The sequence below is a fragment of the Plectropomus leopardus genome, chromosome 8 (genome assembly GCF_026936395.1).
Source record: "Plectropomus leopardus strain MGB_pleo_1.0 chromosome 8, ASM2693639v1, whole genome shotgun sequence".
NCBI lineage: Eukaryota > Metazoa > Chordata > Actinopteri > Perciformes > Serranidae > Plectropomus > Plectropomus leopardus.
The window spans coordinates 21164115-21176250 of NC_142183.1; the positions used below are offsets into that span (position 1 = coordinate 21164115).

Consider the following 12136-nt stretch of genomic DNA (forward strand, 5'->3'; position numbering starts at 1 on the left):
CTCGGTTGTCCAAGGTAAATTTCTCCTAAGGGAGACAATAAAGGCTAATCTTAATCTTAATCTTAATTTTATTTATTAGAGTTATGGAGTGGCTGGATTGTGACCTAGTTTTTTGTTTGTTTGTTTTTGTTTGTTTTTTATGTCATGACCCTCCTGGGAGTCACGGATATGAGCCACAAATATTTTTCTTTGAGCCTCCCTTAGTGACTGGGGGAAAATGCATGATCCCCCCCTTCACCATAAATAACCATATTTGATGTGGTTTTGGAGATTTTTAAAGAAAACATGCATTTCAAACCTATTTTGGGATTGTGAGGGTATTAAATGCTACTACAAATCAGAAAAGGAAACTTCCTCCCCTGTGCTTTAAAGTTTTGCACCACCCCCTCCACTCTCATAAATATCGAACAGTCCCCCCAGATTAGGTTTAATCATTATGATGTGATTTGTTTTGTTTTTTGTTTTTCTGTTTTGGTTGTTTTTACATCATAACGTTCGTGAGAACTAAAATATTTTCCTTTAGCCTCCCAGAATGACTGGGGAAAAATGCATGACCCTTCTTCCACCATAAATAACCATAACTGATGCAATTTTGGAGATTTTAAATAAAAAATGCCTTTCAAACCCACTTGCAGGTTTCGGGGTTCTGAGGGTATTTAAAATAAATAAAAACTACAACCATTTGAAGTTGAATGTCCCTCCCCTAAGTTAAAATAAAATAAAATAAAACAACAATAACTCTCTCCCTAGTGCTTAAAAAATATCTGAAGTGCCTCTGCCGTTTTTTACCATGATTCCCCTCTCACAGTTCCTAAAGTTTGCATCACATGATGTGAATAAAAAGTCATTTGCTTTTCATCACTGCGACATTTTTTCATCTGATGATACCACTTAACTCCATCTGTCTCACATATGCAAGTCACACAAATCAATGCTTTCAAAGAAAGATAAGGACAAATATGAGTTGAAAGAAAATCCTTCACTCTTAAGTGAGAGTAAAATCCTTAGACAGGTATGAATGAAGAACAATTAAAGACATATAGAGGATAGGCTGCTGATTAAAAGTGATGGAGATGCAATCACCCAGATGTGTTACATCCTTGGACTAATATAAGGTGAACCCCACCAACAATCATGTCAAACTGTGAAATGCAAAATCATATCAATTGTCCACAGGCATTGCAAAACACTGACATGCAAGCGTTCACTGTACAGAAGTGTTACACAGTGTTTCATCAGAGCTACAAACGAAGACACTAGGGGGAGTCATTGTCCCGTGCACATTCACACAGTGTGTTCAACAGTAAACATCTTGTCTGGTGTTTGAATTGTGAGGACCCCCAGGGTGTCATTTCTGTGCAGTTAATTCACATGTCAGTGTGATTTCTTGCAGCCCTGTGCTCTTCAGGGCAAGAGGGAACACCTAAAAGTGCTCAGGTTATTTAAGTCCATGTGCAGCTGGTAGCTCACTCGCTGGCTGAACTTCCACTCTGCTGCTTTTCCTCGTTGGTGTGGTTGTGTTTCCTCAGCTCTTTTTTTTTATTGGTTTTGCTCTTATACACCGTGTCTCCATTTTTGCTGCAGGAAAATGCAGCAGCGAAGTGGAAGTTCAGCCAGAAAGTGAGCTACCAGCTGCACATGGGCTTAAATAACCTGAGCCCTCTCAGCCTGCAGAGAGAGCACACAGACAGGTGAATGAACAACACAGAGATGACACCCTAGGGGTCGTCACAGAATTAAGTGGATACCACTTATAAACAAATTTGAAAAACTTGTTCTGAGAAAGATTTGTGCAATCTACAAGTAAATCTGTAATAATCACGTAAAATACATTAAAGATGCATTTTAGTCTGATCCACCCAACATAATCCTCACCGAAAAAGAGTTAATAACAATACTAGAATGACACATTTTCTCCATACTGGAGGTCATAGGTAAAGTCAAAGCATTTCTTCTCCTTTACAGTATATAATAGAGCTGACAAAATCAATTCTCAGCTTTTGTTAATAACATGCGGGTCTTTAGCATTCAGCAAATCTGTTAATCTCACTGTCGTTTTACTGTAGGAACACAGTATTTGTTGGTGCACTGATCATACAATATCACAAGCACAGGCACAAGCATTACTGGATCAAACACAATTGTAGATCATTGCTCTTCTTTGTCAATAAAGCACACACAGTTTGTCTACGACTCATTACAGAGTTTGTCTCTACAGTTCTATTTAACAGGTGGACACAAGCAAACAGGGACTCCTTTCCTTCTTTTCCTTCTGTTCACCCCCCTGCGCCGGCCTCTTGTTTGGTTTCTCTTGGTGATAATGACAAAGACTACAAGTGCTGTTAACATTAACGCTGTTATAAGAAGGCAACCTCCAAAGACCAGCATGACTTTGTTGTTGAACATCCATGCACATACAGAGCAATGTTCGTGCAGCTCACTAGACCTGCAGGTCTGCGTGGTGTTATCCTCAGGGAAACCGCCACGAGCGATGATTTCTCTGTAGACAGCGATGGAGGCTTTAGCTTTGGATTGATGGTGGGTGGAGGTGAAGAGGCCAAACTGGGGGGCATGCTGATCTTGTAGTTTCCACATGTAGAACCCCTGCAGGTTGACTCCATCTAACTGGCGAGCTGGAGACAAATTGGATATGAATATCCCACATATACTTTATTTTACCATCATAAAAACACCCAAATATTAAGAGTAAATGCCAAGTGCATATACAGGTGAGCTGAGGGCCATTAAGGGCAAAGTATGAACACTGAAATGATTAACACTGTACTGTTTCTCTCTTCCCTCCTCTCTCTTTTTATGGTCTTGATGGTTTCTCATTAAGTCCGTTTTTATAGTGGGAAGCAATATGGTCATAAAACATGTATTGCGTGTGGATCTGTGCCTCTTTCTCAACATCCTGAGCACAACAGAGGTCCAATTCGTTCCTACTGAAAAATGATCACGCAGAACATTCATGCAGAGGAACTTAACATGCAGTGTAGGAAGAAGTATTCAGATCCTTTTGTTAAGTGAAAGTGCTAAAACCACACTGTGAAAATACTCCACTACAGTAGGCATTTCACTGCTGTAGATGTTTAAGGTTTCAGTCATTTTTACTCCTTTATACATTCTTGGGAAGTTTAATATACAGCAAAGCATTGTATTGTAAAACATAATTTGCAGCGTCACTGTCCTGTGAGAACCACATATCTCTATAAAGTCAACTTTTCATGAGATCAGCATGAGGAGGGTTTTTAAGAGTTTATTCAGCCTGAGCAACGGAAGGATTTTCTCAATCCATGAAGGAGCCTTTGTGGCACACTTCACATGATTAACAAAATGTATTATTCACATGTATCACTGCTAGACTTTTTAAAAAAGTCTCTTGGGGCCATGCTCTAAACTCAACAGGTTGTCAGCCAACTTTTGGTGTGAAAATCTTTGCTCAGAACCTGCTTCAAACGTTTACTAACTTCTCTTAGGAGATTGATCTGACACTTCAGCCTTCATGTTATCAGAAAAAAAAATCATTTTACTTGTTGTCAGGTGACAAGAAAAGCATGAGAAACTGTAATCTGAAAAGCAACTAAAAGTGCTTCACAAATGTAGTGGAGTATAAAGTACAATATCTACCTTTGAGATGTAGTGGAGCAAAAGAATCAAACTGCATTAAAAGGGGAAACTCAAGTAAAATACATGCAAGTAACATTGTAAAATACCTCAAATTTGTACTAAAGTAGAATACTTGAGTAAATGTATTTAGTTACTTCCACAGCTGATTGCATGTTGGCACATTAATGGAGATGTAGGATATGAAATGCATGACCTACCATTGGAAAAACTCTGTCAGCATGCTAGAGCCACTTTATCACCATAGCAACCCCAGCCTAAATGGGAAATCCCTGTCATGCCACAGACTCTCCCCCTAGTCATTATTGTTAACCCCCTGAATCCTAAACAAATTGATTTGAACTCTTCCAACATGGGAAAAATGCAACAAGCAACGTGAGAAGACATGGCCTAAAAAATTACCTGAAAATAAGGGGAAAAAGTAAAAAACAAAAACAGCCACAAAAAGACTTAAAATGCTGAAAATAATAAAAAAATAATTTAATAATACATTATTTCTATTAAAACCTGATGCCTAAACTATACAGTTTCAGCTTTATAAATCTAAATCCAGTCTCTGACCCGAAATCACATTTCTGTCAACACTACCAAAGCCAGTTTAAGCCATCATCACACCCACCTTTAAAGGCCTCCTGCAGGTAACTCCTGATAAAGTGTTGCCTGAGTTTGTCCTCCACTGGAGCCTGGTCATCAACCCCACTGGCTGTCACAATGATAGGCAGAGCCCCTCCATATCTCTGGCTGACCCAGTTCAGGATCTTCCGCAGGCCCCAGGGTACCAGAGCCTGCCCCAGACTGGAGGTAGGCCAGGTGGGATCAGAAAGGATCAGACAGCCATGATCAGGGGGTTCTTTCTGCTGAAAACTGGCCTGTGTGTGGGGATATGGAGAGACCAGGCGGGTGGTAAAATGATTCAGTGCGATAAAACTCAATGTCCCTCTCAGCTCCTCGCTCTCAGTCTCAGTAAAGCTAGGAAGAGCAGATCCAGGGAGGCCTTTTTCTTGAGCCCGCTCCTCCAGATATGTCTTCATTTCTTGTGGGTAGTCCCCCTTTTGATGCTTCTCCTCATGTCTAGTCCCAAGCAATGGGTCTAAGAAGCGCCCAAGCTCAAACAAAAGGAATCTCTGTGCTGCTGCCGTATGTGAGTCCAGGAAGGGGTTTGCAGGTTCAACCCAGTCTGCATGTAACGCAAGTGACACCCGTGCTCTCTGTTGACCCGAGTGTTCCCTCTCATACAGCCTCCAGGCTTTTGCGTGAGCCAGAATAAGGTTATGAGCTGCCTGATGCTTCTCTTTCCCAGTGGAGTAAACATCCACCAGTCTGTTTGGCTCATTGACGGTGATCCAGTATGGTACCCAGGACCCCAGCTGCTGGTAGCACAGAGCTGCATATTCCTGAAAGGCCACCACTGTGCTGTAGTTGAGCCAACCACCAGAGGCATGAAGTGGCTCAGGCAAGCCCAGCCCAGTTCTGTGTGTGGGGTAGTAGAGAATAACGACAGCCTCCAGGTCCAGCTTCTTGAGCTCAGTCAGAACGCAGCGGTAGTACCTTTGGATGGAATAACAATGTGAAACGGGATTATAGAATCACATGGAATAATTCCCACTGTTAATTTAAAATCATGTAGAAAAGGTTTTTCACACCACTTTGTCAGAGGGCCTTCATGTCTAAATATGACATCCTGGGTACCCTGCTGCCTCTGTTTTGGACATCACTGGACCGCATGTCTATTTACGCTTGTTATTTGCATTGTGTCTTTTCAAAAATATACTTCAGTTTTCACAGAAATGTTCATGTTCTGCCGTGATATGCATACAGTCTTTTCCAACGTACACTTACAGCGTAGGTAAAACACTTCATTTTACATTTATTTACTTAGGCTTCAGCTACACAAGCATGTGGTTAAGTTTGGAAACACACCTAGTTTAGCTACAAAAATTCACATTAAAAGTGAGCAGTTGGCTCCCGGGTGAAAGTGCAGGGTTTGTTGAACCCATCCACCTCTACACCCGCCTGACCTATAGGGACATACTTTGTCTTTATACTACCATAGTTACTGATGGCGTTTGCCCGAGGCGTGTCATATCACTGCGAAAGGAGCCTCCGTGCGTCCATGTCTGTTGCTGAAATCCTCTGACAACAGGGTGGTATTTGACGAGTAGTGTTAATGCCCGTCACCTCAACAACTGATGCACCCAGAGCGTATCGTATAATTGCAAAAGGTGGCTCTTTGTGTTATGTATGACCCTGAAATCACTGACAAAGTGGCGGTATCTGACAAGTTTCGTGTGAGAACAGGTTGTTTTCGCATATGCCTAAAAGGTGGACTTAAATGTAGAAAACCGTTCATCAACTGAAGTAAGAGAGGTCCACGTTTCACAACAGCAAAATTTCATTTCTCTTCAATTTCATTTCTTCTTAAACCATGTTAAGGAAAAATGACAATATATCTACCTTGTACCTTGTTTACAATCTGTCACACAACTCGAGCAGTTTAATGAGCAGAGCAGACATAATTCTCATCTGTGTATGAGACAGTTCAAGCAGAAGTGTTAGTTGCTAGTTGAGATTTTATCAAAAATACATGTTTGAAAAGTACTGAGCATATGACTGGATAAATGAGACTTGGATATATACTGCACGATTTGTCTGAGAGTTTGTAAACAGATGTTTTGATATAGTTTAGCTATTGCAAAAGAGGTTCCCTATTCATCAAGAATTTTCTCCTTTTTTTGGATTGTTTGTTCACCATGGAGGCATGCAAGAAAAAGGAAGTTTTCTTCCTTAATTCAGCGTACCATGTGCTGAGTAAATGATATACAAATGATCATTTGGCAGATGAATATGTGTATTTTAACTAAAATTAACCAAACTAGGGTGACTTTGGGAAGACTGTCCATGTTTGTGTGTTTGTGTATTTGTACCTTAGAGCCTGAGTGTTCACATTAGAGAGGTCTCCCTCAGGTAAAATCAGAGACCAGTTGAGAGCGAATCGGTAGTGAGATGCTCCAGTGGACGCAAACAGGCGAAGATGACCACGGATGGCCAAGTAGTCGGTGCACTGGGCTCCTCTGGTGCGCATCTCCACCCCTGGGACTGCACGCAATGATCCGTCTCCTGTCAGGTTCCAGCTGTACAAATGGGGGTCGGTAAACTGTGGTGAGAAAGGGTAGAAGTGGACCTACAATAACAAAAACAAAAAACATATAAGAACATCAGCATAAATATAGCCATTAATTATTTTTTTTATTTGCTTTTAAAACACCTTCTTGTCCTCCTAGGTTTTTCTTACCTGTAAAGTGGAGTCAGCAATACCCCAGTGAAATTCGCAGGGTAAACGGCCTTTGATTTCTCTAGAGGTTTCATCTCTGGGGAAACCATTGTCAGCAACAACACGTTTATAATACTGAGCAGTGGTCTTGGGGGTCCTGCTTCGGTTTGGTTGGTTGAAGTCGATGTAAAAAAGACCTCGCCTTACAGTGTAGCCATAATTCCACTCAAATCCATCCACCAGTGACCAGGCAGAGTATCCTATCACCTGCACACCATCAAACTTGATTGCTGTAAAGGAAAACACATCGATACTAAGTGCTGATTTTATTACACTGTCTACATTTTATTTGTTTGCTCTTACCCTGCAGGACTTGGTTGATAAACCTCTTCATCAGGTAAATGGCCACTGTGTCCTCCTTTCCCACACTGGCTTCAGAAAACCAGCCGCCTTCAGTCACCAGCACCTTCGGGTCCCCATACTCCAGCTTTATCCAGCCCAGTAAGCGCCTCAGATCTGGGGTCACAGTCTGCCCATACTGGACCAGGCCCCGGCCCAGACGGAGGTTATTAGGCCCGAAGGACAGAGCAAAAAAGTCAGCTGTTTTCTGCACCCAGAGCTTCTCCTTGTGAGAGAATGTAGGCATGAGGGCCCCATGCTTGATTTTTAAAGAGACTGGGTAGTCACCATCACCGAAAATGGGGCTGGCAAACCAGCCAAGCACGGCCTCTACTGAATGCTGGCAAAGCTCGACATTAGCAGCTGTGGCTTGGCGTCTTTGAGGTTCAACCCAGTGGGATCCAAGAACAATGGATACTTTACCCCTCTGAGCTGGACGGAAGTGGGTGTTGTAGGCATGCCATGCTTTGGCGTGTGCCTGAAAATTACAGCAGACACACTGTTATATCTGTGCTGCAGATAAAAACACAATATTACAATATGTATTTTCCACAGACGACATACGTGTCACATTAGGAAAAGCACAGGTGTAAACAATCAAATGAATGATGGCTGAATTGCATTTAGTGTTAGTTTCAGGGTCCTGGTGTCGATTGCTGCAGGAATGAGTCCTAAAACATGGAAATGAGTTAGCATTTCAGCACAACCGGTGCCCTCATCCTGAAGATAACAGGTTTTGTTTGTTTTGTTGTTTTTTTGTTAGATGCCTGAAATAAGGTCTGTGATTAACACAAGCTGAAGTGTTGTTCAGCAACATAAAATACATCAGAATATACAACGGTTGTGAATTTTGAAGATTTTTTGTGCCTCAAAAAAAGCCGGTTGCTAACATGGGGCTCAGTGGGACTAGAGAACGTTATCACACCAAACACGGCTTTAAAGCTTGTCTTGGTGGTGGCGTTAAATCATGCAACTTTTTACTTTTGGTGACTGGATTTAGGCTTAAAAATTGTAAAAGTTGGGTTCATTCATGAAGATTATCTTGCTGAACAAACCATGACAAAAAAGGTTTGTCTGCAATGATTCAAAATCCAAAGGATAGGCTTTTTGACGAGGCAACCAGGGTGTAGCTACCTTCCATGTCAGCCTACAGAAAAACATCATCCCTGAAGCACTCTATTGTGCATGCTGGCTAACTGTCAGTTGAACAGAACAGAGCCATCATTCATATTACTAATGTCAGTGTTACTGTGCTTTTTCTACTTCGACGAGTCAAAACATTTGTTGTGAAATAAGTGAAACACTGCAAAACTTTAAAGCACTCACAGAGCACAAATCTCCCCCACAGCTGCACCATCATCTGAATTTGTTATTCATAACATACTGTAAATGCCCCAACTGATAATAAAACGATCACTTGTTCCTTTGTCCTAATTAAACCTATTTCTACAAAATATAAAATTTACAACTAAATAAGTTGTAAAGCATGTAATATACCTTTAACCATGTAATAACCAAGTAATATAGCAATCATAAAAGCAATCTTTCACGCATCAGAGAATCTCTATTTGCTCACACTATCTGTGTGACATTAGCTGTCTGCATAACATCTGCGCTAGGCTGCATAAACGTAAGTGAGTATTAATGAGGCATATCTCCATGACTTCCTGTCACACACTGTTTCGCTCCAGCACTGAAGTGCTGATGTGGTGGACTTTGACCTCAATGTCTCTTTAAGTGTCCTGTTTACTGATCACAAACCTGTCAAAATAAAATATTAGCAGCTGGTCATCAGTGAGATAAAATTAAAAGTGAGTGCCAAGGCTTTTCACCAGTTATATATTACAATGCCATAAATCAATCTTCACTAACTTTTTTAATTGAATTCTATTGCAACAAACTATTGGTGCAGTCTGTTCTTGCGTCACTGTCTTGAAGATGCAAACATTCACTAAACCATCATAAACTGATACAGCTGCTGCAGTTCAAAGTTTACAGACAGTCAATATCATGAGAGAAATTCTTCATGCATTACACAAACAATACTCAGCCACAGACCCATGTAAAATATACTGACCCTAACTTACCCTGATCAGGTTGTGGGCCACAATGAGCGAGCCAGCGGGACCCCCTGTTTCTCCTGGAGCATGCACACCTGTCCCATAGCCCTGTACAGCTACCAGGTATGGATTATGCATGGTGAGCCAGTACTTGACACGATTCCCAAATGTGTGGAAACAAAATGTAGCATACTCCTCAAACATTCCCACCACTGTCTCATTTCTCCAGCCTCCATAGCGATCCTGCAGGACTTGCGGCAGGTCCCAGTGATGGAGGGTGATGATGGGCTCAATTTTCTTTTTCAGAAGTTTCTCTATGAGCCGGCTATAATGCTCCACGGCAGCTGTGTTGGGCTGACCTCGGGCACTCCCATCAGGAAAGAGTCTGGGCCAGGAGAGAGAAAAGGAGTACGATTTAACACCGAGATACTCCAGGGCCTCCACATCTTCTTCCCAGTGAGTGTAGCTGTCACTAGCCACATTGGCGGTCTCTGTTGCCAAATTACCAGTGACAGTGGAGTGGGTGAAATGGTCCCAGATGGATGCGCCTTTTCCCTCCTGATCCCAGGCTCCCTCTGTCTGGAAGGCAGACGTCCCCGAGCCCCAGAGGAATCCTGAAGGGAAGATGTCATGGAGGAAAGACTGGTCGTCGATGTCTGGCTTGGGCTGCTCCCAAATCTTCACGCCATCCCCAAGAGAGCAGGCGGCCTTGTTCCAACCACACACCAGCAACAAGAGGGAGAGTAAGAGTGTGGGAGGAGAAGGATGGGTCAACATACTGATTTGTCTAGAAATCCACTTGAAGGAAGTAGCTGGTGTCTGTCAGAGCTATTGTTCTATTCAATGTCATGAATCCTCTTGAGACGGACAAGAGACCCATTATGGTGGAGGAGACAGGACAGCAATCACATCCAGGAGAGGGAGAAGCTTCGAGGTGCCTCATTTTCCATCTGACAACCTGCTTCAAGTTCCCTTTCTCTTCCCCTGTGTACTTGTGCTCCCACTCAGCCCCTCCCATCACCATAATGTCCTCACATACAAAGGTTGACTCATAGCCACACACACTTGCAATACCCTTTTGGATGTTTCAGGGGAATTATTTACCTGTAATTCTAAAAACACTTTAATTACATTACCAACTCAAAAAAAGGACAATTAACAAGAAAGGACAATACTTTAAAGGGTATTACAGAGAATGCCTGTGAGGACATACACACACGCACACACACACACACACACACACACACACACACACACACACACACACACACACACACACACACACACACACACACACAGCTCTAAACATGCTGTTGATTGCTGTAAAAAGGTTCTTGCGTCAATAATTAGCTTGTACTCTGATCTTAGAGCCATAACGAAGAAGTAGTTCACATTGTGCTCTCCGTTTTCAACTAACACATACAGACTTTTAGTGCTGAAACCTAACAACCCAGAAGGCAGGAAAATTGAAAATAAGATCTCATCTTTGTCTAGCCTTTGTCTCCCAGACTTAACTGAGCTCAATTTAACATCAATGTGAGATGTGGCCATTATGGCATACATCTTAAATTCAGCTCCTGAGAAAAAGCCTTTCTCTTGTCTCAGACCAATCCTAATTCAAGATCTTAAAATGCTCTTTTTTCTCTCTCACTGCACTGATCTTTATTTGTACAAAGGGAAAAAACAAAACTTGATTGGCTTATAAATTAGCCTGCATAATTTCAGAATGTTGTCTCAGTGATCAAATTCAAGTCTCAGCTCTGTGTATTCGATCTGATCCCTGAGTTGTCGCTCGCTTCTGAGAAGCCTGTGGGCAAAGAACTACTGCTGATTTGTACTTTTGTTCCTTCTTTCACCTAAGGGGCACATATTGAGTTAGTGGATTAACACGTTTAGCACATATTGAGGGCAGTTATTGAAAAAGGGAGGGGAGGGCTGATGCAATGTAGTGCAGCCTAAAACTGAAAAACAACAAGATGCTCTCCATTGTCCTATGGTGAGAAACTGCTAAGCACATTCACAGTGATCTTCTAAGATTTGATCAAACCGTGCGAGTGACACCAGTGACACCAGCTCAACAGTGTAGTTGCCCAGGATACACTTGGCTTCAAGGTGGGATAAGTTAATTGAACTGAAATGGTCATTTATCGCCTGGACTGACCTCAGTGTGGTCGCTATGATACTGAAGAAAAGATGCCTGAAAACACGGAGGTGCATTTTCAAATGTGTCATTCCTGCAGATGTACATATTATATGGTAAAGAGGACTGTTAGTAGTGTATAGGAAGGTATGTTTTTGACAGTCAGTTCTTTGTGTAAATAAATCAAGTCAAGTCTCCTTTATAAGATGTTGAACAGAGGAACGACATTAACTATTTATGTATGTAACTGAAATTTAGAATTTCCAAATGGCACTCTGATCTTGCATAAGCACAAATGTGAAAAACTCAAACCGTTTGGCTGACAAGGGAGTTTTTCTTCTCATACTAGACTTAGTCTTTGGATTGGAATTTTTAAAATATATATATTTCACAATATTTTAGGAAAAAAAACAGAAGTCCTGTGTGGTCAAAAGCTAAATATAGTATGATACGAAAAAGGCTGTATCTCAGAAACTACAAAGAGAAAAAAGAGTTTTGGTAACTATGATCACACAAGTTAGATATCAAAGAGATGCACACATATGGAGTATAAAAAACATTAAATAAATACAATGTTTTTAATGGTCCTATTTTTTAACTTTGATAAAAGTGGCGATTTTTGATTTTTGTGTGATCTAA

General features: G+C 41.5%; 1 protein-coding gene across 2 annotated transcripts; it reads right to left on the bottom strand.

The window, feature by feature from the left end:
• Positions 1–964: 964 nt before the first annotated feature.
• klb (klotho beta) lies at positions 965–10869 on the bottom strand. 2 transcript variants are annotated; one of them, XM_088081138.1, is made up of 7 exons: positions 9864–9990; positions 9385–9742; positions 7262–7775; positions 6920–7188; positions 6552–6808; positions 4247–5175; positions 965–2633 (listed from the first exon to the last, which is right to left on the bottom strand). In XM_088081138.1, exons 2-7 carry the CDS (start codon positions 9559–9561, stop codon positions 2221–2223), a joined length of 2559 nt encoding a protein of 852 aa, XP_087937264.1. In that variant the 5' UTR covers positions 9562–9742; positions 9864–9990; the 3' UTR covers positions 965–2220. The 2 variants fall into 2 exon arrangements, with proteins under 2 accessions (XP_087937264.1, XP_042349686.2); XM_042493752.2 differs by having other exon boundaries at positions 9385–10869.
• Between the last annotated feature and the right edge of the window lie 1267 nt (positions 10870–12136).

Bases quoted from the DNA above. Each gene is read 5' to 3' on its own strand.
- klb (XM_042493752.2), bottom strand. From the start codon at position 10,134: ATGTTGACCCATCCTTCTCCTCCCACACTCTTACTCTCCCTCTTGTTG. The intron at 7,776-9,384 runs GTAAGTTAGGGT...TGTAATTTTCAG, and splicing joins TGGCCCACAACCTGATCAGG to GCACACGCCAAAGCATGGCA. The intron at 5,176-6,551 runs GTACAAATACAC...TTCCATCCAAAG, and splicing joins GTGAACACTCAGGCTCTAAG to GTACTACCGCTGCGTTCTGA.